This window comes from Nesoenas mayeri, assembly GCF_963082525.1.
Source record: "Nesoenas mayeri genome assembly, chromosome: 12".
NCBI classification, from domain to species: domain Eukaryota; kingdom Metazoa; phylum Chordata; class Aves; order Columbiformes; family Columbidae; genus Nesoenas; species Nesoenas mayeri.
Genome location: NC_137547.1, coordinates 12,459,757 through 12,483,405, shown reverse-complemented (window position 1 = coordinate 12,483,405; position 23,649 = coordinate 12,459,757). Strand labels below are relative to the sequence as shown.

Here is a 23,649-nt window from a genome sequence, read left to right as displayed (position 1 = left end):
AATTTCAAAGCCGGTACAAGAAACGGGAGGGAGGATAAGGCAGTTATGACAACAAAAGGGAAGAGAAGGAACTGGAAAAAACGGCAAAACTATTTCCAGTGGTCTTTCAGAAACACTGAAAATGTACTTACTTGCAGTTGGATTCCCACATAAGTTGTGCCCTTGTGTCACCCTCCTAAACTGCGGCACATTTTCAGGGCATGGTTTTATTGGATTATGATTATGTACTCATTTCAGGCACACAAGCTCTGCGTCAATACTGTTCCTTCTTCAGAATTGGTGTTAAAATGGTAAGAGCTAATGGATCAAATTAGATTTCTGCAGAACCAGGTGGTGAAGTAATGCATTTTCAAGTTAGACTGAAAACCACTTTGACTCAAAAGACCAAAAGGCATTTCCAGCTTAATTCTGATGGATGTTTGCATGAAGTTGATTTGCAGTGCTATCTCAGTTCTTATCCCAGAAGACAACTGGTCACAACAAACTACCTGATTTGTCATTATTAGCAGAAAAATGAATAAAGTTGTGCTATATTATTTAAAGACTGAACCAGCCTTTGTCCCTTAAAGATAAGTATTTTATTCCATAGGCTGTGTGGAAATGTGGTATCTGACTCTTGCAAGAGTTTAATCAACAACACACCTTGGTGCTAAAGCTTTGATTAACATTTGATGATTCTTTCTGGTTAGCTTGTTAGTACATGGTCAGCTTATGACAGGTTTTATGAAACTTCCAAAATTAAAATGCTCAGTTTGAAGCTTGTAAGCATTTGTTTCTGAACTGTTTCAGTGAACACACATTAGCAGCGTTACCTCAGCAGTCAGCAATTCCCTTTCTAAATTTCAGTGCTGTTCACTGGAAGATGACCATCCAGAAACTCACAGAATAAACCACTTTCTTGTGTTCTTCTATAGAAGAAACACAGGTCTGTGGCAGCAACTAGATCTTGAAAGCTAAGTAGCAATGAGATAAAATAAGAATAAAAGGTAGTACTGCAATAGACTGATGCTAATTAGTAATTCCAAAGCTGCAAGCCTAACATCGGGACTCCTTGATACCAAATTTTGGTGCAGCAAAAGGTAACATGAAGCCAGCCTGTTTAGCTAGCAGACTGAGATACACTTCAAAGCATACCTGGAATTTTTACTTTAGTTCAGAATGTTTACCTCAGCTGACCCGCGTTTGTCCACATGTGCATCTTTGTTGAATTAAATCTTGCAATCACAAGAATATGACTGAAGGAAATGGCGCACCCCATTTTCATCAGCCACTTGAATAACAGTGAGAATATATAGATTCTTGTACTGACTCCCTGACCAGGTTATCTTAAAAAAACCCCTACAGAAAATGGCAAATGGTGAAGATTAACATATAATGGAGTCTTGGGATACGTTTAAGATAGTTAAGCTATAGCTGAGGAACTCATGCGCAGAGGTAGGGTCTTCTCAGTATTTAATGAAAACTAGCATGTAGCTATTATAACACAGCTTTTTAATCTTGCATATGATTATACTAGATTTAGTTAAGTTGAGACATTTGTCCAGTGGGCAGCACAGATTTAACAGGCCAGGGTTGTGGCATAGGTAAATAGTAGCCATATTAACCTTTCTGTGAAAGCAAGGAAAAATATTTTGCCTTCACTATCTTGACATCAGCAGCTGGAACTAATTAACCTGAAGTCACTACTGCAACCTACAGCTCATGACTGATGTAGATCTACATCCTGTTAGCTAGTTTTTACAGACTAAAGTAAGAGAGTGCTGAAATCCTTTGTGTGTCCAAACAGGTAAGATGATTAAATTGTTCTAAAGATGAATACAAGTTAAAATGCTGACATGGCTTCAGCTGTACCAACTCCTGTAATCTTTAAATGAGTAAAGAAAACTTAGTCAAAAATTATTTATTTGCAATGTAAATGCAATAGTAAAATTACTGGAGAGAGATCCATCACTAAAACAGAAAAATCAAGGCATTTCATATGCTCAAACACTTGTAAAGAAGGTAACTTGAAACTTAGGAATAAATACAGTAGAAAGCACTGGGAGAGAATGCCTTTTTCCAGGTCTTCCCCTTGTCATCATGGCAGACATGCTGATCTTGTGAAATCTGACACATCAGTCATGATGAAAAGGGCTGCTGCCAACAGTGCTGCCATATGTAACATATATAAGGTCGAGATATTGTCAGTACAGGTAAAAATGCTTGAACATGCAGCTTTAAAAAAAAACCAAACCAAACCTTCAGAACCTCAGCATTACAGAATGGGCAGAAAAATCTACTTTAAAGCATACAGTATCTTTTGCTTGGAATGGGAATTTGTATTGTGAAGTGGCATATTCATACCCAGCTAAGTTGGCTGCTCAGATAGTAAAAGGTTTTAGCTTTTACTGGAATCCAAATCTAGTATCTAATACTCAACCCTAGTCAGGAAGCATTAGGCTGAACCATGCTTGTCACCCAACAGTTTCAGAAGGCTAGACAGGCAAAAATTTAGCTTAAACCTCATCCATGTAAATATTGGTTTCCTGCTGTCCTAATGAGAGTAACTTTTACTGGAAAGTGGTTTTCCAGGTTTTTCTTTAGTTCAACATTCTTATGAACAACCATCAGCAGCCGTCTGGATTTTCAGTTCTACTGCTACTGTAGAATTTCATCTTCAGTAGGCATTTCACCTTCAAAAAAAGGGCTGTTAGTCAGAATCCAAATCCTGCATCTCATCGTATCCAAATTCCCGTATAATATCCTCTCGGTATTTATTCCATGTTCTTCTCCTGTAACATTGGTCCTCATCACTGAAGCTCTCTTCAGAATCTAAAGGAAGAGCATCAACACTTTCAGATTATCCCTTCCTTTTATTTAAACAATTAGGTTAACCAGACTTTGAGTAACTCACATTAACAAATACAACATGTGAACAGTTTCTATATTAGATGAAATTTGAATTGTGCGTGGAGTGCATTGGGATGGGGAGTTAAGACAGTGTTTCAGAAGCATGTAGAAAAAGTCAAGTATTCCTTCTCAAAGCAAGCAATCTTTTGCAAGTGCAGCAGCCTGAGATGGAGTTCTTAATTTTGACTTTGCAAAGACACCAGGATCCCTTGTAGTTCCAAGAAAGATGATCCTTCTCTAAGCAGGGTAAACCCATTATAAGACCAGAACACTACCCCAGCAGTGCTCAGTTACTTGCTTTTTATAGAGATGGCATGTAAAATGGATGAAATCTATATGAATGCAAACAATATTTATGACAGGCATACCTCTTTCTCCATCACCATCTTCCTCAGGTAAGAATTCATCTTCATCAGGATAATCATTACGCCAGTTATTTTCATCATTTTCATCATCTTCGTCTTCATATATTTCCCCTGGACCATGATCATCATCTACCTGCATGTCAACACAAAACATAACATTCACTATAAATACAGACTCTTCGCATTAAGCAGTTTATCATCCACCTATATGATACCACACAGATCATAAAGAGCTAAGAGATACTTAGTACCACAAGCATAAGTTATTCAACAGTTGCAAAAAGAACACTGTAGAAAAAAATCTGTTGTCAGTATATTCACCACAGCACAGCAATCTGCTTTAGGTGAGAAATCAGTTAAGTCACCTTCCAGTTTGGCCTTTAAATGCCAAGGCTAGTGTCTAATCTTACTTCAGCAGTGGCGTAATAGATCAAGGAAAAGAAAAAGCAGCTTCAGGTTTCTGATAGGCAAGTCCATTGATCACAGTATCTATACAATGAAAGACTGAAGCATACATTTAGCTTCCTAAGTCCACAGTCACTGAAGGACAATTCTGTTACAGGAAAAGATTGTAAGTCAAGTCCTCAAATACTGTAAAAATTGTGTGTGTCTCCCCTTGCTCCTTTTTTTAACCCAACTGCATTTTCAATTCATATCTCATTAAAATGTAGTTAAGTTTACATTTGTGTGCCAAAATTTAGCACCTTGAAGCCAGAGAAATTCTTCTGACTACATGAACACTATCTCTTCAGTTTTCAGTGTCATAATTTGCTTGATTCAACAGTAATGTGGAAGAACAGAATTAGCAGCTACAAAAAGCCCCCCTCAGAACTCACTTGAGCATACACGCAGTATCTCAAAGGATCTTTCTTGTCATGGCAGCTTTTAACGACAGCACTCTAAGTCTGTTTATTTGTGACATTTCTACTTAAGAAAGATCTGGTTTCCCACACGCTTACCAGTTCATATTCTTCCCTATAGGGCTGTACAGAAAGGATATTTTGGATCCAACCCAGAGTTGATGTTTTCATATAATAGATGTCATAAACATACTCATCTTCTTTCTCAGGGTGTTCTTTTTTACCATCTTCAGAAACATTTAAACGCTCACGGATCATCTCTACTGCATTGCAAAGAATTACATCTGGATCGGTCTTCTGCTGACAAAAAATAAATTAAAAAATGTGTATTTCCACTGAAGCCACGCACACAAAGTCTTAGTTATAGCCAACAGCTCCCTAAAGATAATATTCTGAAACCCTAGACTAAAACACGTTCCCATTGGAACACAATATTCGGAACAATAGCAACCTAGAACAGAAAGACACCAAAGAATTTTCTAATTAATGTAGTGCAGCCACTCATGCTGTGTTTCAGATAATAGGACAAAACTTCAGGGACAAGTTCATTAGAAACTATTGGAAGAGATGTGACTAATCCCAAAGAACCGTTCACATATTTCTGATGACATGTTGGTTGAAAACACAAGTTTTAAGACAGCCTGTGCTTCATAGAGCGTCACACTTGACACACTGCAGGAAACGTGTGTATAGTAGTGCAGATAACATGCAAGCAGATTACAGTATTATTTTCTCACTTCAACATCAACACAAAATAAATTTCTTCATGCTTTCTCCTTCCTAATAGATTATTTGCAATGTATTTACTTTACTGACCTGCACTTGCAGCAAAAACCTGCCTGCGTAGACCTTCATATTTTTCTCTGCTAGAGCTTTTCAGAATATCATGCCCAACCCACAGTGGTGTCTCCTGAACTACTTAAATCATTCTGAGGAATTATTTTTTATACAGCTACACAGCAGCCTTTTGCTCACTTCTGAACACTTACAGACTAAAAAAGAAAGCTTACTTCTTGCTTTCAACACTTACTGCTAGCTCTAAAAGAGGAAAATTCTCATGCTACCTCAGTTTCATTTCTGTTTTTCTAATCAGCAGTGATAAATAGCAGCTAACTAACAGATCTGAAATCTGTTTGAGCTACTTCCTTAATAGAAAGCAAGAATACTAAAGTTTGATGGCAAAGCCCTGAAATAACCTGTAAGAAACTCTGAAGGATGGCAGCTCATTGATCTGTTAACTCACCAAGCATCTTCATTAATGTTAAGCATTTTAAGTTTTCCTCAGAGCTGTGATGTGCTGCATAAGTAAAGCATCTACATGTACTTACACACATTGATGGAATTACTCAACAAAGCATATATAGCTCTATTACCCTCTTTTCCATATGGTTACGAGTCTCTTTAATACAAAATCTTCCTAAGACTCTGTCTGCAGGGCAATCCTGCACAGAAGGCTGAGCTTCTTCATGCTTAAAACCATCCTAGACATTGAGCAGATATTCCTCCAACTGCAAACGTAAGTTTAACTCATAATACCAAGGAAAACAGAATGTAGGGGCTTAAGCAGCCTGTCAGACACCTGGAGTACTGCTAAAAATATACAATAAAACCATATATTGGAATTCTGAGAATGGAAGGCTCAAAAGTATTGGTAGTGAATCTCGGCTACAAGTGACATTCCAAGGCATCTGCGTGGATTAACGAGTTAGATTTTTTCTTTTCTAGGTAGAGAAGAAATTAATTAAAAACCACATAAAAATCTCAGAGATCCACAGGACAGATGAATGTGAGAATTTATACATCAGAACTGGGTACAGAAAAAACAGGGTGGTACAAGCCCTTCCTGTAGCATCCAACTCCACATAGCTGTCCCGACAACATAAGTGCAGTTAAGGATCCTCACGAAAGCTGCTCTCTGCGCAATATTCCAACTTGTAAATACCTAGCTAAAGTTCCTATTAAACAGTGGAATACTTACAATGCAAAGGAAACCTTTGACAGCAGTCAGTCCACATCTAACAGTCAACAATGATACCAAAGTACTTTGAGTACACTAAGTTTGTTTGCTGACCTGTGGGTCCGCAGCAGTTACGCTGGCGTCTCCTGCCACCTCCTCTTCTTGTTCAATATCAAACAACTGGAATTTCCCACAGCAGTCCGACCCCTTATCCGCAGCACTGCTCTCCTCTCGTGATGCATCTTCCTCAGCATCTGACGTGGCACCATCAATCGAAGCCTCACCATTTACGACAGGTGCAGCTGTTTCAGCGCAGTTCGGTCGATGGCTGGCTACGACACGATAACGGTTTTCCTTCCTTTTCACTTGCTTGGAAGAACGAAGTTCCTGAATGATTAGCTGAGTGTTTCCAAAAGAGGGTCGCAGACTTTGAGCCGCTTGGTTTCGAGTGATCACTTCTTGAACGTATTTCTGAACTGGCTCATTCTGGGTAGAAAAAAGAGAAGGAATATAATAACATAGTAAGTCATACTCCTTTCTAGAGGTGATTAGTAACTGCTTCTACTGGTGCTTCCTTTTGAGGAATGCAGTACCAATATTCCTAACAACATTCAAGTAACTTCTACTACTGCTTTAAGCAACACAACCATCATAATATTCTCTTGCTATAAGGAAAAAAGGTATTTGTAAACTGTAAAACTGTTTCAATTTTAAATAATATATTTTGTGATACAGAATAACTCTCCGAAGAAAAACACCTGCCTTTGGAAAACTGATGGTCCTAAATTTAAGGCAAAATATCCTTTACAGCCTCCTATAAAGAGCAGTTCCCAAGAAAGGCCAGTTTTATCCAATATAAAAGGTTGCACAGCGAATTAACGTTGTTAACCACACAGGGCTGAGCTTCAGCACCAAACCCAGCAGGAATTCAGGCCTCACGTGTTGACTATTCTGTAGTCTGTATGTGAAGAACAGTCTATAAGGGTATAAAAGTCAGTGCTGAACACAGCTTGTCACGATGGCCACTCTGCGCTATGTTCCTTCACTAACAACATTCAACAAAGATGATGAAAGGAGTGGAGAATCTCCCTTACGAGGAAAGGCTGAGGGAGCTGGGGCTCTTGAGCTTGGAGGAGACTGAGGGGTGACCTCATTCATGTTTATCAATATGTAAAGGGTGAGTGTCAGGAGGATGGAGCCAGGCTCTTCTTGGTGACAACCAATGATAGGACAAGGGGCAATGCGTACAAACTGGAACACAGGAGGTTCCACCTAAATCTGAGAAGAAACTTCTTCATGGTGAGGGTGACAGAGCCTGGCCCAGGCTGCCCAGGGGGGTTGTGGAGTCTCCTTCTCTGCAGACATTCCAACCCGCCTGGACACCTTCCTGTGTAACCTCATCTGGGTGTTCCTGCTCCATGGGGGGATTGCACTGGACGGGCTTTCGAGGTCCCTTCCAATCTCCGGCCCGTTCTCACAGGTTCGCTGCTGCGCAACCGGCCGGCGGCGGCAAGAGGCCGCGCTTCGCATCGAGCCGCCGCTCTTCAGGCTACCGGCAAGAACTTCGCACCCACAAGAGATCCCGAAAGGGACCTGTAAACCCGGGGAAAGCTGCTGCTTCCGACAGACCCCTCAGCACTGCGACAGGGATCCCACTTCCCCCGCCCGCCTGAGGCACGGCCTCAGCCCACACTGGCAGGGCCGCGGTACCTTGGAGGACACGGTCGCCACCAGCTTGAAGAGGTTCCTCTCCACGGGCTGGGCGCCGCTGTCCGTGCGCAGCCGCTTGCAGGCGAGCAGCAGCGCCTCGGCCGGCTCGGGCCCGCCGCGCTTCCGCCTGACGCGCAGCACCGCCGCCTGCTCCATGGCGCCCGGGGCACGCCGGGAAGGGCGGGCGCGGGGGCGGCTCTTCCCGCTCCGCCGCGCGGGGCACGCCGGGAAGGTGGCGGGCAGCGCTGTGGGGTAGGTGCAGGCCGCCATGTTGGACATTGTGGGGGTGCTGCCGGGCAGGGGGGGGAGATGGGGCTGCGGCTTCCCGGGGCTGCCACGCTGGTTGTGGGCAGGGGATCGCGAGGAACCTTCTCGACATCTGCCGTCGCAGCCCGTTCCTGAGGTGGGGGAAGGCCTGGGCTGAGGCAGCTCCTCTCGCGGCCGGGCTGTTCCCTGGCTGAGCAGCCGCGTTGCTCCGGCCTCGGGCTCCCATCGCGGCCCGTTCACGCCGGAGAGGCCGCCCTGCCGCTGCCTGGGGTTTGCGGGGCCCTCCTCGGGGTGTGGGGACCCCGAGAGCATCGCTTGGGGACAGGGGCTGTTCCTTGAGAACTCACTGGTGATCTTTTTTCCCTGGGCTGAGTTCTTGAGCAGGGCTGGGTGACAGGTTTAAGCCTGAAGTTGCACCAGAGGAGGTTCAGATTGGATATTAGGGAAAATTTCTTCACAGAAAGGGTTGTCAGGCGTTGGAACAGGCTGCCCAGGGATGTAGAGTCACCATCCCTGGAGGGGTTTAAAAGCCGTTTAGACGAGGTTCTTAGGGACCCGGGTTAGTGCTGGAGTTGGGTTATGGTTGGACTCAATGATCTTGAGGGTCTCTGCCAACTGAAATGATTCTGTGATTCTTAAAGATTCTTACAGAAAAAGTACAAGACAGTGACCAGTGCTTCTGGCTGAGGCAGATCACAGAATCACTTTGGTTGGAAAAGACCCTCGAGGTCATCGAATTGGTAATAGGGAGAGTATATATACATATCCATAGCTGAGTAATGTCTTTAGTTTTCACTTGTGGTGTTTGTTTGTTTGTTTGTTTTTCCATAGCCAGTATTTTGTGTATTATACTGAGGCCAAAGCAGCAAAACCACACATAATACATAAATAATACAAACTGAGATTGATCATGAAGACCTTTTGTGGAAGAGCTAATCCAACCACCGGTGCAATGGAGTGGGTAGAAGAGGATGAGAACTATGACTACCATCAGGAAATTGCAAGGTATGCTGGACAAAATAGCTTATTGTTCCACTAAAGCTGCAGAAAAGAGGAAACTCAATTTGTTTTCATGACAGTTTGGGGTTTATCTCTGTAGAAAATCCAAGGGCATGAGATGAACAGACTGTAGGACAGTCTAAATGTTACAGTGTCCTGTGCTGTACAGGGCAAAACTGCAAATGAAGAATTTTTTAAAGTATTTTCCAAGGCGTGTCCTTCTGAATTATTTAAACATTTTTTGAGGTGCTTATCTTAATGCTGACTGTGACTGAGTTGTTGCAAAATATTGTCTAAATTCATTTTAAATCCCCAGCATGACAAATAGTTGTCAATTGTCTGTTCCTATAGTAACTTTTTAAGAGCTTAATGTAACAGCTAGAGAAATTTGGAAGGTTAGATTTTGGGGTATTTTCAAGTAGTGCAACCCATGAAGAAATGGGGATCAAAGGAATTTAAGTCTTGATAGCAAATGATAGAGCAGTATTAGGCTTTTGTTGCTGTGTGTCGCTCTGTATGAACCTCTGTCTGTCTCAGCTGTTACTTCACAATTGTTTGTCCATAGGTCTGTGTATTGGCTCCATTGTTGAAGAGAGGATATATACCAGTGGCTAATTAGTTCATTTATATGCTGATGACCAGATCACTGAAATTACTCTGGGAAGCAGTTCAGATCCTCAAAGAACATGTCAGTTATCTGTGCATTTGTGGGACATGGGGACCAGTTGCCTTAATAACAGAAAAGAGAATATGCGAGATCTAATAGCTTTGCAGTGCTTTGCAGTATGTGGTATTTTGACTGGATTTTTTTTTAATTGTAGATCACGTTATGCCGACATGCTTCATGATAAAGACAGAGTAAGTATAGAAGCAAAAAACTTGAATGGTGAGAAAATACTGACTGCCTTTCTCTAGAATAGCTGTCACTGCATGATTTTACAGCTTCTTCTGAAAGAATAAATGTTCACATTTGTACCCTTTATGGTACCAGACGTGGTCTTAGATGAACAGATGCTTTCTTACATCTGACTATAGTACTCTAGAAAATATATTGTATTTGTAACTTCTGCATGCACTGTAAATAGCTGATTGATCAATGATGAGTGAATACTGCGATAAAAATGGTTGGGCTTTAAATGGCTCCCTCCAAAACACTTGCTTTGGTATGACTATAGCATAAAGAATGTCTGCAGGCTTTCTTCTAACGATAAATCCTAATCTGAGAATGCAAGATTTCTGCACACAAGTTGAAAGTATAAATAGATGGAAGGTTGCTGATGTTTTTGTTTGTTTTATTTTTCCCTCTCCACAGAACACAAAGTATTACCAAGGTATTCGTGCTGCAGTGAGCAGAGTAAAAGAGAGAGGTGAGAAGGCAATTGTTCTGGACATCGGGACGGGCACAGGACTCCTGTCCATGATGGCAGCTGCAGCGGGTGCAGATTTCTGCTACGCCATTGAGGTCAGCCTGTGCTGCTGCTTGCACATACTTTTTCATGCATGTTCATAACCTCTTCTTAGAGATTTAGTGCAGTTGTTCTGTCTGAATGATCAGTGCTGTGCATGCATTTACTATTTTGTATTGTGGTTTCTGAAGTGCAAGTTTTATGGCTGAGTAGAATATTTAAAATTTTTGAGTTTAAAAACTGGATATGATGTTAAGCCCTTTCAACACACTCTTCATTGTTGTGCTGTTTCCAGGCTATATACTTTCTCTATTATTTGTTCTAAATGAAATAAAAATTCTCTTCACAGTTACGCTGTTAAAAAAGCAGATTTTTTACATACTTGACTGCGTCAGTTTTATGTATCTATTTGTTTTATAGCTTGAGCACATATACATCTTTTGGGGCCTCTCTTGATGCAAATATACCTTCATTTTTAAAAATAACAAGTTTGTTTAATGTAAATGCTAAAATATTCTTATTGTGTGTTCTTGTCTTACAAATGTTAATTGGAGCAGCTTTTGGAGACAGTTGATGGTTTGTAACACTGACACTGGAGCTCTGTGAACTTCTGAAGTGAGGCTTGCTGTCTTGTATCATGGTAAAGAACTTCAAATATAGGGAAAGATACAGAAGATGTTAAAATTTTTGCAGGACTTTTTGAAAGTTAAGCTGATTTGTTACACTCTTTCTCTCTATAGGTTTTCAAGCCCATGGCTAATGCTGCTGTGAAGATAGTGGAGAAAAATGGTTTTCGTGACAAAATCAAGGTGATCAACAAGCACTCCACTGAAGTCACAGTTGGCCCAGGTGAGAAGAATAGGCCGGGGTTAAAAAAATTGGCAAGTACCTCAAAACCATGGAGAATTACATATTTTCCTAATTTTGTAATAAAAACAAGCAAATCCTTTACTCTCTACAAAGTACATTGGCAATTTACTTCAAGAGGAAGTGTTGTAATAATATTTCAGTAGTTGTTTGTATTTCATAGTAAACTTCTAAAGGAAGATAACTTGCAGACTTCAGCAGGTTCTGTAACAAGAATAAGGTTTTCTTTAATTACTCATGTTTTCAGGATAGCATCTTCTTGGAAGACTTGCATAAAGTCTTGATACTACAATATTAAATTGTGTCTTTTTAGATGGAGATATGCAGTGTCGTGCAAACATCCTGGTTACAGAATTATTTGATACAGAGCTGATAGGAGAAGGAGCCTTACCAACCTATGAGCATGCACACAAGTATCTTGTACAGGTAAAAATAAAAACTGATAGACTGTCAAATTTATCCTAGAAAAGCTCTTCTTGTCTTTTCTTGGAGTAAAATAGAGATTATACTTTATTAAGGCTTCCGTATCCTTTGTAAATGTGCCACCAGATATGCTAATTTCTTATCCAGTGAATAATTTACAAGATTAATTCCTAGAACAAAGCTATTGGAGTACATATTTTACATCACAGGCTCTGAAATCATGCTTAGTTGCTTTGTGTTGAAACCAATAACTTGCTGGTTAACAAATGTCTTTCAGAAAGGTGTGCAGTTCTGATTTGGAGCTTTCCGTAGTACTTTGTTTCAGTGGCAAATAGGTCCCAAGATGGTTTAGAAAATGAAATTGTCCTCCTAAATTTGATGGGCTTCATCTGTCCCAGGCATTGATTGTTGGTGGTTTTTTTTTCCTGAGTAGCACTCTGCATGCTTTTTGCCTGTGGAAGTGCTTTAAACACTGTAATCAAATCAATCAAATTTTTTTGACATATAATCTGTAGGTTTTAGGGCTTTAATTAAATTTTAATTAAAATGTGGATGGCAAAACTTCATTTAGGTGTCTAGGTTTCATTTCACCAGTTTTACATACAAAGACAATAGCACTCTGTAACTTTTTACTGCTCTCCGTATATAACTCTGAATTGTAGTTAGTCCTTTTTGTAAAAACATTGTTATTGGACTTTACAGGTAGCTCTTAGTTCACAGTGGTTTTTTTAGAACTTACATGTTTTCTACTCTTTAAACATGGACACAAAATTGTCATTGCATAAATATTTGAGACATTATTTTTCTTACTCCTTGTATCGTATGTTACAGATAGACAAAGAGAAATCACTCTGAAGTTACCAAAGTCTCTGAAATAATTTGTGCTTAAGATTCCAAAGCTCCCAGTTCAACTTCTCTTTAAAGTGGTTCACATTTCAATTGATTTAATTCTCATGCATGTTAATAAGTCAAATGAGTTGAATGTGTTTACCCTTTATTTTGAACTCTCAGGAGGGATGTGAGGCAGTTCCTCACAGGGCAACAGTCTATGTCCAGTTAGTGGAATCCAAAAGAATGTGGTCCTGGAACAAACTTTTTCCTGTTCGTGTCGAAGCAGAGGACGGTGAAAAAATTATTGTCTCCCCTTCAGAAGTGGAGAAGTGTCCAGGTGTTCCTTCTGTTTGTGATATCCAGCTGAACCAGATGCCTTCAAGTGACTTCACTATCCTTAGTGATGTGGTGACAATGTTCAGGTAAGGCAGGCATTGTTTTCTTCAAAACAAAAGTTATGCCTTTTATAAAAGTTGTATATTTAGCTTAGGAAGCTAGCGAGAATTTCTGAAGAATGCCGAACTATTTATTTTTTACAATTTTCTGCTTCTCTGCAGTGTGGATTTCAGTAAGCCAGTAAGAAGTGCTTCTGCATGCTACAGAGTGCAGCTGGAGCCTGTCAGATCTGGCAAGGCACAAATCGTACTTTCCTGGTGGGATATTGACATGGACCCCTCTGGGACGATAAATTGCACTATGGCTCCATACTGGGTAAAATCCACTTCTGCATCCCAGGTAAAATACTGAGCCTTTGGATACTATCATGAGATGACTACCAGTAATTATCCTGAGTAAATACCATACTGGGTGTCTTAAGCAGCTGTCTCTAAACATGAACTTTGCTAATGTTTTATGTATTGGAAGATGCTAAGTAAACATTAACTTCAGTATGCACCCATTTTAGGTTTTCTTTAGTGTAAAACTTAGATGTAAGCTTTAATGTAAAGCTTAAAAACTGAAGCTGTCTTCCAAACTATTTTATTTTAAAGAAATAAAGATTTCCATGTATATTTCCTTAACTGATCTCTGTCCCTGGTCAAAATATTAGTCTGTGATTTGCTTCTATGTAGTTCTTCTATTAAATTTGCAAATAAGTGACAAGTTTATGGTAATATATTTATAGCCCCATAAAAAGGCTGGTGTGGGAAAACACTGGGTTGGTACTGGATATTGAGAGGAACAGGAGGTCACCATTAATTTGGATTCCTGTGTTTTTTGTATGAACGTATTTACTTGTAGGATCAACTTAGTCAAAAAGAAGCAACAAAATCATTGTTTGCACTTAACTGTGTTTGAGAATAAAATTTGAAACTATCAAGCTTCAGGGCATTTGGTCAGCTTAGAATGACCAGTCAGCTTGAAATACTTGCAGTGCAGAAAATAGCTTTTTGAAACACAAAATAGTCATGCAGTTGTATGAGTGACACTACGTGACCTAATTTTATGCAAGAGGTTCCAACCACTGGTCACTGTCAGCAATTCAGCACAGGTTTCTAACATAAATGAACTATAGAGGCGAAACTGTGTTAATAAATGCAAAGTGTATTTTGGATTTTTCATTTGATTAAAATACAAGCTTAGCTAGTCAGCAAGGCAGTGCTGTCAGGAGTATTCCATTCTAACAAATCTATATAAGATATGTCTGTTCAGTATATGGTATTGACCTTTATCTGGTTCACATCAGCAAGGCTGGATTCTTTCAACTAGTCGTATATCAAAAAATTGTGCTCATTCTAGTACTTGATTTCCTGCTATTTGTTTACTTTCCATTTATTATTCATGGGTTAATTCCGAAGGTTTTCTTTGTCAACCCTTTTCAGTGGAGGGATCACTGGATGCAGTGCGTGTATTTTCTTCCCAATGAGGAGCCCGTTCTCCAGGGTGAGCAGCTGTACCTGACTGCCTGTCGGGACGAGTACTCTGTGTGGTATAAGCTGCAGAAAGCCAGGTAACAATACACGTGTGTGAAAAAGGTTGATATTTTATTCCAAGCTCAAGTATTTGCTGTTCTTAGAACAGCCGTTTTGTAGACGAGCAAGATAAGAACCTAATGACTAGAAAATTATTAAAAGCCACTTTATGGGCAATGCACAGGTGAAAAAGAACAAGCTATGCATAAAAACACAGTTGAGGTTTGGACTGCAGGCTCCTGCTGTGTACCTGGTGGCGTTCTGTGACAGAGGAACAAAACCACTCGTGGTCTGTTCCTGGAAATCCTCAAACATAGCTCAGCTGAGCTGGCGTATAGGTGGAGGAGTGAAATAATTTGAATTCTCTTTCCATTATGTGTCTCTTTTTTTACTTAGGAATCCAAAGAAGTAATTTTTTTCTAAAAGATCAAAGCCTGAAATACCTAACCATGACAGTTAGTGAGGAAATTTGGGGGTTCTTGGGTTTGTCTTTTAAAAAAAGATGAAAGTTGGCCCTTGAGAACTAGTAAATTTGAACAAGTAACAGTGGAATCCATATGCATTAATCCTAGTAAAGGTACCTGTTTGTGAAAACATGTTACTGATGCTGTAGCTAATACTTTGTTGAATTTTTTCTAGAGAAGAGGAGAATAAAGCAGATGTTCGTGTTGAGAGCCCTGTTTGTAGATGTCAGGCTCATCTGCTTTGGAATAGACCGCGCTTTGGGCAGTTAAATGATCAGAACCGAACGTGCCAATACGTCAAGTCTTTGATGAAAGTGAGTGCGTGTTCCCTGTAGGGTTTTTAGCTTCTGTGACAAATGGGTGTGTTGTTTTATTTGCAGTAATTATTTATGGAATTTGTTTCTTCCTTGCCAAAGAACTTTGCTCACGAAGTATATTTTATTTACATCAGCAGATACAAGTTATATTTTGTCATGAAAACTTTGGTATTTTTTAAAACTTAAGCAGCTGTTTTTGCATAGGAATTTCCAGCAGCACTGTGTATTTGTTAGAAGGACTGTTGGTAGTTGAATAAAGACACTCAATACATTTTTGTGCAAACTTTTTCTAACCTAAATCAAAGGAAATATATGAACATTTCTTACACTATTCTGCCTGAACTGTTTATATTAATCACTGTATCTCCCAGTCCTAATTTGATACGGAAGTGTATAAAGTGCGAAAAAAATGCCACCAAAATGTCTAGAATTGAAAACTTTTTCATGTTGAACAGGAATGACTTTATTTTCTGTAGGTTCTGAAAGCAGATAGTGTGTGCCTTTGTGTCAGTGATGGCAGCCTGCTGCCGGTGCTGGCCCACCACCTCGGAGCACAGCAGGTACCCTACTCCTTCTGTTTTTCTGATATTTGCGTTTTAGCTTAGTATTTTTAGTGTTCTGATATAGTTCAACATTTCCAGGCAGTTATTTAATTATTTCCAGTGCCTCTTCAGCGACAAGTGAGAAAAAGGCTCCCATTATGTTGAAGTGGAGGGGAAGTTCATCTCTGATCAAGCTGAAGTCTAGGGAGATAATAATTGCCGGTTTTACCAGTGTGTAGCCTTGAGTGAAAATGGTGTTCCTCATTCCCCATGGATTCCTGTTTGCCATCTTGTATCTTGGTGCTTTTGGAAAAACTCTTTCTACTGACCTAAGTGCATGGCAATTCTTTTTCTTTTCCAATTCCATAACTACATTTATTATCTAGGCTGACATGGAAGGTCTGTAGCAGCAGGATAGGAGCAGTAAGGATCCCAAGTCGGGGTGTAAATGAGAGCCCAAAGCCACCCGGCTGCCTCACATATGTGTGTAACTGACTCGATGTGTTCTCTCGTGAGGCTCTTCACTAAAATCTGTTATAGTTGGACTGAACATCTGTGAATGTGTACTGTAATATCATCCAGAGGAAGATGCTAGGCAATTCACAGAAATCAACAAATACGCTGTTAAACCAGCAATCCATGGCCCCTGTGTTTTTGTCTTCAATAGCGACTAGTCCTGCTACAGATAACCAGGGCAGACAGAGAGATTTCCGTAATATTTTCCTAGCCCTGTAGCACCATATTGCTTAACTATTCATTGGTTTTCAATTTTTCTCTTATTTCAAAAGGCCGATGTGCCGCGTTGCACATCTGAGCTCTTCCCAGCTGATACAGTCACATCATGTCCAACACAATGTTTTTACAAAGCGTAAGTGCTGCTGGAGGCTGGTTCAGCACAGTGGCAACATGCTTGCATTTGTTCCAGTGTAAATATAATACATGCCTAGAGCAAATGCTAATATGCTATATGCATCTTAAAAATGGAAAACAAATATTTGCATTCTGTTGGGTTTTTTCTTTATGGCTGTGAAAACAGTGGTGTTTACCCTATAGTTATTGTGGATGTTTTTGTTGTTAAAAGGTCTATGTCAGTGGGCTGTGGAATAGATGCATGTTCTTCTGAGCTGTGTTCACTAGGGCATCAAAAAAGTCCCTTCATTGTTTACACTTTGTTTTAATTAAAATTGATAAAGCTGGTTGACTAACTGTTGTGTATTTTTCCTTAGGTGTTCACGTTGGAGAACTCCGCTGTGTCCTGTTCTGTCATGCAAAAAGTGAGTATTCCATTTTCTGCTAAAGCTGTAAATGAATTCATGGTATTTCTAAGGCCAGAGCCCTTGGTTGTCCTGGCATCAGTTGCTTGGAGATTAATTCATTTAATGAAAGTGTTTGATGTTACGGTCTGACAAGACTGTGGGAGGTGGGTATGTTGAGTGGGGAGAGTTATTTCTATTTTTTCCTGGTAATTGTCCAGAACTTTATGCAAATACCTGGAGGAACAGATCCCATCAGAGATACCTCCCCTCTCAAGAATGGATACCCATCTATTTTGGTATGGGTTTGAATCTCAACTGTAGCTTTTGTTGAAGATGGTATGCTAATACTTTTTTTTTTTTTAAGTTTTTTAAAGCAAATAATCTAGAAGATAAAATTAAAATAATAGAAGCACGTCCTGAGTTGCTGACACCTTCTCATTTGAAAGACCAAAAGGTACGTCACAGTTCTCCAATACTGAACTGCAGTGGTGGGGAGCGGAAGGTGACAATGAATCTTGATTTCCTACGGACCTACTGTAGCCACCATGAATCCCATTATATCCCAGTTCAGATCAAGTGTAATGAGTTAGGTGGTTCAGACCTTGTCCCACTGAAACTCAATGAGGTGTAGTCTAAAGAATGTGGGAGGGTTTTTGCTTTGTTTTGGAAAGGGTATGACTTTCCCCTCTGCATAATCTACACCAGCTGTGAGGGCAGTTAAACTGGCTCAAGTGCACGTCTTCTACTGGGCTACAGCTTTTCTTTCTCAAGCCACTCAGAAGTTTGCAGTCTGTTTGGATTCAGAAGTACTAACATCTGTAAATTAAAAATTTTTACGTTCTATGGCTCATTACAAAGCCTTCCAACTTAAAACTGCAATATTTGCTCTCAAACTTTGCTGCAGGAAAATTACTTGTAAAATTTGCTATCTAAAACCCCAAAAAGATGTCTGTGTACAGCATGTGCAGTAATTAAATCCGTACAGAAAAGTAGTTTTTCTCTAGATGACTTCATTTGCTATGTTGCATTTTCAACTACTGAATATGTAAACAGCTTGTCTTATTGAGTTGTTTTATTTTTTATAATGCTTTTTATCTTTCTGTGCCCAGATTTCTGTTCTTGTGGGAGAGCCGTTTTTTACTACAAGTTTGTTGCCGTGGCATAACCTGTATTTCTGGTACGCCCGGACAGCTGTGAGCCGGCACCTCACCAGTGATGCCACCGTCCTACCTCAGTCTGCGTCTCTGCACATGATGATTGTGGAGTTTCAGGTGAGAATGTTTAGAACTGTCCGTAAGATAGTTACACAAATTCATTTAAAACTGAGTACTCTTCCAGGATTTTTTTAATGACTAGTTTATCTCTCTTAATACTGTCCACTTGGATATTTTTTGCACTTACACCTCAGAAAAGAATATTTGACATCTTAAAGATGAGTTTTGCTATTTAAGCCATCTCACCAGAAAATTAACTTGAATAGTTTTACCATTTTAAATAAAACAGCTGAGTGTTTTAAAATAGTTCTTTAGATTACAGAGATATTGCTGAAGCATGTAAGAATGTGGTTATTTATAAAATGAGATATTCTGCAAAATAACAGGTTGTAAGTGATGCTTTATAAGACTCCAGGCAGAATTCATCATTGAATTTTTTTTACCACTTGAGCTGTGCAGTGTTCTGAATTTGAGCATAACAGGGGTCACATCTTAAAAAAAAAATGAATTAATGCTGTATTCTGGCCTAAATTACAACAGCATTTATTGAAATTTACAGTGCTCTTGCTGCCATCTTGTAAAGCAGGAACATTTGAGGTTGCTATACGCAAAAATGAACAGGCAATAGAATTTATATATCCACAGCTAGTGAATGTTCTTGTTCTATTAAGAGACCGTTAATGCAGTTATAGAAAAGGCAAAACCTGAACCGAATTACTGTCTGACTGTTAAAGTCAACAAGGGGCACAGTGTGAAGTGCCTAAAATGATTTTACTGATCTTTGGAGCGCTGAAGGGAAGTTCCGTAGTCCAGCAGGATGTTTGATGGAGCTGGAGCACTGACCTGTGCTGGGCAGTGGGGGTTTGATCTGGGCAGGTCCGTGCTGCGCTGAAGCAAACCCTGCACAGAGGGGGTAGGAAGTGTGGCACATCGTTTAGGGCACTTGAGAACAGTGGCTGAAGAATTAACTGACTTGCAAAATACTTTCCCAGAATTACACTGTCTTCTGGTTCTTGTGGTTTAGGAATGTATAGGTAGTAAAGAGTCTTTATCTGGCTTGTTAACAAATGTCTGATCTACAGCTACAGTTATTTAAACATACTTCCTTTAATAAAGCCAAACAAAATCCTGATTTTCTTTTTTAGGACTTGTGGAGAATCCGGAGTCCATGCGGCACCTGTGAAGGTTTTGATGTCCGGACTATGGATGACATGATTCAGGTAAGAAGCCAAGTCCCAGCAAAACAGAACAAAACTCACTTTAGCTTAACACAGTATTTAGTGACTGTTGAAAAATGTGTATGTTAGGCAGAACACCGTTGGTTTAGTTTTTCATAAATATGGTGGCTATTTAGTTCTTGCAAAACAGTAGCTTTGGGGACATGGGGTTTGGGTTGTTTCTTCTCATTTGTCAGGCCCTCAAGTACTTTGCAGTTTTTAAAATACTTTGTTCAAAAAAGAAATACACCATTCTCAAAATATTATTGTGAGCTTGAAATCAGATCATCTGGGAGCTGTTCACAGATGAATCCTGCTGCCCTTGCTTGGCCTTGCAGGTACTTTTGAAAGAGAAAAGGGCTTTTTGACTTCTGAGAAATGTATATGAAGGGCGAGATTTATTTATATCCATTTCTAGAGCTGTATTGTCAATACCCATATTTGAGTTAGCCCGTTAGATGCCTTTGTAGTCACTGTGGAGTACACGCAGTTCTAGAGTAGAATTCATCTCAAGGGAGAAGGAAAGTTAAATTCATTGTATTTTGAAAGTGCCTGTTTCTGTCTCCCTGCTGAGGACGGTGCTCACAGCAATTAGTTCATCCATGTAGTATGAGAGCTTAAATACTGTGGCTTCAGGCCACAAAATTAACTTGAAAACGAGGACTGTTTGCCTTTGGATTGTTTTCAGAAAGTTTTATTATGTTCTTTCTTCAGAATTCTCTGAATTTTAGGGAATCCAAGGAAGCAGAACCTCACCCTCTGTGGGAATATCCCTGCAAGTCACTCTCTGACCCCCAGCAAGTTTTGACATTTGACTTCAGAGAGACTGTCCCGCCCCACGGTCTCAGCACAGAGGGTTCTGTACATCTGTTACGGTGAGTTTTCTCATTGCAATAAATATCTTGTTATCGTCCATTTCTTTACTTCATATTAAAGCTCCTTGTATATTACAGTTAATTAGTGGGAACTTTACTATTTCTAATAATGTGACCTGAAGTTGTGGAAGTTACTGTGACACACATTTCCTGTGCCTCTTCACAACAGGGTATAACAGAAAGGGTAATTTCTTAGATAATATGCCTGTCTTTAAAAAATAATATTTTTTCTAGATGTTACCATTATTTAAAACTTAAATAGGTTGAGTTGTAGTTTACATAAAATAAACCATTGTTTGGATGTTTTTAATACTTGTTTGTTCCCTGTTGCTGAACTCTTCTTGAAAAGGCTCCTGTTTAGCTTTCCGGATTGTTCTGTTTAATAGCTTTAATGTGTATACCACTCTTCTTTTTAACTATAATTCTGACAGCCTTGATATTTGTCATGTCTTCTGAGATATTTTTCACTGTAAGTACAGATTTTACTTAATTCTGTTCAAACTTGAAATGCTGTTAAGAATTAAAAAACAGGGGAAGTTATTTTTAACTACCTAGAGATTATGTAACTCAAACATGTTACGTTTCTCTTTGTGAAACAAAATTGAAGGTTTCCCAAAATGCAGAACCATCTGGGTGGGGTTTCGGTGCCTTTGCACTGGTTGTTATTTCCAGAAACCACCTGAGTGTGACTGTGCTCCTGGTGGGGCAGCCGGATCAGCGGAGATGGGGTGTGTGGTCAGTATTTCCTCACAGTTCAGCACAGGGGACGCTGGGGGGGTCTCTGACGGGAACACTGAGCTGTGAGGGGTGCACAAAGTAACAGGTTTTGATCCTCCACCTCTCCCCAGGAAAGGCCAGAGCCACGGAGCCGTTCTGTGGATGGAATATCACCTTACTGCCGATATCTCCATTAGCACAGGACTGACACAGATTTCAAATGAAAAGGTATTTCTTCAATATGATTTATTATGCCACAGTCTATGGGATTACAGTGCTGAAGAATGGGTCTGTGTTGGCCCCACTTGGTTTATGGAGGTGCTCTTTGTTACGCTGTTTGAACACTGTATAGACAGAACTAGTAGAACCATCTGTTCATATTTTTGGGGGGATCAGGAGATGTACCTTAAATGCGAGAGTCTCAATTGGATCCAAATGCTCCCATAGTTTGGAACCAAACTCAGAACTTAAATATGATGCTAGTTCAAAGTAGAATTTAGTCATACACATCTATTTTCTTAGTTTAACAAAAGCAAAAATTTTTGAGGGAAGGAGTAAGTATTTTCAGTATTCTATATAAATATTCTTTGACCAAATCAATTTTTTCCTCTACAGCGTAGCACGTGGTATTTCAAGTTGTGTATTCCTATAACGGAATGGATGGCAATGCAAGTGATAACTATCTGATCATTGTATGCTGAACAGGGAACAAAAACTCTTACTGTATTATTACTGTCTGGCAATAAGATGGTAGAGTTTTGACTGCTTTCACTTTTAACTCTCTCCTGTAGGGAAACTGCGAGTGGAATCCCCACTGCAAGCAAGCTGTCTATTTCTTCAGCTCCGTTACTGAATCACAGACTCTGTCAGAATTCTCCACTGCTGTCAAATACGCTATAAATTTTGACACAAAGACAGGAGAGATTGCCATGGATTTTAAGCTATTGTAAGATACTTTAACTCATGTTCTTAAATTATAATAAACTTACATAGTATTTTTTTGTACAGCAGAGGGATTTTTTTTACTGTGCTCAGAGAGTGAACTGACTATTGTGAAATGTATTGAGCTGGTGTTCTCGGAGCAGCAGGTGTGCAGTTGAAGATGCTCAGTCTGGCCAGCAAAGGAACGTTCCTCGGGGAATTCTGCTTCTCAGTTCATCTTTCACTCCCACATGCTCAGGTTTTTTTCCACCAGACAGCAGGCAGAAAGACCATGAGATGACCAAGGACATAACTGACACCTGGGGAAAAAAGAGTAATAGATGAAATACATTTTTAAAAGGTGGTTTGAAATCAGGTGTTTCTTGAGCTTTGCCCCCTGAAGGGTACTGTTGTCATCTTATCTATCTATCTATATATATATATAGATATATAAGTTTTTAAGGCCCAGTTTCCTTATACAGGTTCATACTTTGCTACAGAGACAATAAATTTATTCTCATGCGGCTGCAAGTCGTGACTAAGCTGGGTCCCACTGTGGTAAATATCACAACGAACTAATCTTGTACTGTCCTGCGTGCTGACCCTTTGCACGCCAGTCAGCTGAGACTTTGTCATCTTTAAATACAACCACATCAATGTGATTGTGCGCTGGCTGTTTCCTTAGTTCTTCATCTATGAGAAATGAGGTAAAATAAAATTGGCTATATAAAAGAAAGGAAGTTTTCCTCCCTATTCTAAATGCTGATTAAATATTTTCAGTTTTTTCAGTTCTCAATATTGAAGAGGATGGGTGCTAAGAAAGGTAGAGCCTAAATAAAGAATTAAAGGCAAAGTCTTTAAGTGATTACAAATTTTCACCCATACATCATTATGTAAAATTGCAGATAAAGTTCTGACAGGTGAGGCCATGTTGCTGCCACACTCACAGCAAAGATGAACATGCAAACTGCCAAGGAGAAACACAGCTGCTCAATAGTAGAGAAATTAACAGCAAAGGCAGAAAATAAGTTAATTTTGACAAAATTTTTCTTCTTCTAAAGGCAAGAACAATATACCCAGTGTGAACAGGGTTTGGTGTAGAAGGCCGCTGGAGAACATAAAAAACCTGCACATTACCTGAACACCAGTTCTTCTCTACTAGAAAAATATATGACAGTGTTGTATTCACTAAAAAAAGAACCCACTCTGCTGGCTCTTAGAGGCTCATGCACAGCACACTGCACAACTGGGTACGAGTCACGAGTGGCCAGTGCACCTAAAGCCAGAAAATAGCCTAAAAATAGGCAAGCAAACCTCATAAATAACTAGAAGTACAGTCAGTTTTTACATTTCTTTTCTTCTAACTCAGAGCATTTTAATAACATCTGCAAGAAACTTTGAAGTTACACATTAATTTGTAAATGCATATTAATCATACACAAAGGCGATATATTTTTTAGAGAGACCACTGGATGACCATGAATACACTTACATCTGTTGGAACACACAGCCACGTGTCAGCCAGAAAACGGCACTTTCTTCATTTGCCCATTCCTACAACAACAGAAAACGCTGGAGTTAATGGTTCTGTACTTTGCTACAGGATAAAGTGTTAAATGAACAGAAATGTAGGAATCTCTTG

General features: G+C 39.7%; 2 protein-coding genes across 6 annotated transcripts; one reads left to right on the top strand and one right to left on the bottom strand.

Annotated features, from left to right (window-relative positions):
- Positions 1 to 1,885: 1,885 nt before the first annotated feature.
- SLC7A6OS (solute carrier family 7 member 6 opposite strand) lies at positions 1,886 to 7,954 on the bottom strand. Of its 2 annotated transcripts, none has more exons than XM_080351798.1 (5): positions 7,782 to 7,954; positions 6,186 to 6,557; positions 4,214 to 4,414; positions 3,258 to 3,387; positions 1,886 to 2,811 (listed from the first exon to the last, which is right to left on the bottom strand). In XM_080351798.1, exons 1-5 carry the CDS (start codon positions 7,935 to 7,937, stop codon positions 2,690 to 2,692), a joined length of 981 nt encoding a protein of 326 aa, XP_080207924.1. In that variant the 5' UTR covers positions 7,938 to 7,954; the 3' UTR covers positions 1,886 to 2,689. The 2 variants fall into 2 exon arrangements, with proteins under 2 accessions (XP_080207924.1, XP_080207925.1); XM_080351799.1 differs by having other exon boundaries at positions 4,214 to 4,411.
- A 49-nt stretch (positions 7,955 to 8,003) lies between these two features.
- On the top strand, positions 8,004 to 23,495 carry PRMT7 (protein arginine methyltransferase 7). 4 transcript variants are annotated; one of them, XM_080352218.1, is made up of 19 exons: positions 8,004 to 8,033; positions 8,880 to 9,053; positions 9,869 to 9,905; positions 10,360 to 10,509; positions 11,194 to 11,302; positions 11,634 to 11,746; positions 12,755 to 12,996; positions 13,132 to 13,309; positions 14,395 to 14,522; positions 15,124 to 15,262; positions 15,742 to 15,825; positions 17,034 to 17,081; positions 17,428 to 17,517; positions 18,173 to 18,334; positions 19,423 to 19,497; positions 20,209 to 20,369; positions 21,218 to 21,314; positions 21,878 to 22,032; positions 23,468 to 23,495. In XM_080352218.1, the coding sequence occupies exons 2-19, from the start codon at positions 8,959 to 8,961 to the stop codon at positions 23,481 to 23,483; spliced, it is 2,079 nt and encodes a 692-aa protein (XP_080208344.1). In that variant the 5' UTR covers positions 8,004 to 8,033; positions 8,880 to 8,958; the 3' UTR covers positions 23,484 to 23,495. The 4 variants fall into 4 exon arrangements, with proteins under 4 accessions (XP_080208344.1, XP_080208343.1, XP_080208345.1 ...); XM_080352217.1 differs by lacking the exon at positions 8,004 to 8,033 and adding an exon at positions 8,087 to 8,184; XM_080352219.1 differs by lacking the exons at positions 8,004 to 8,033; positions 23,468 to 23,495 and adding an exon at positions 8,087 to 8,184 and having other exon boundaries at positions 21,878 to 22,297.
- The last annotated feature ends 154 nt before the right edge of the window (positions 23,496 to 23,649 follow it).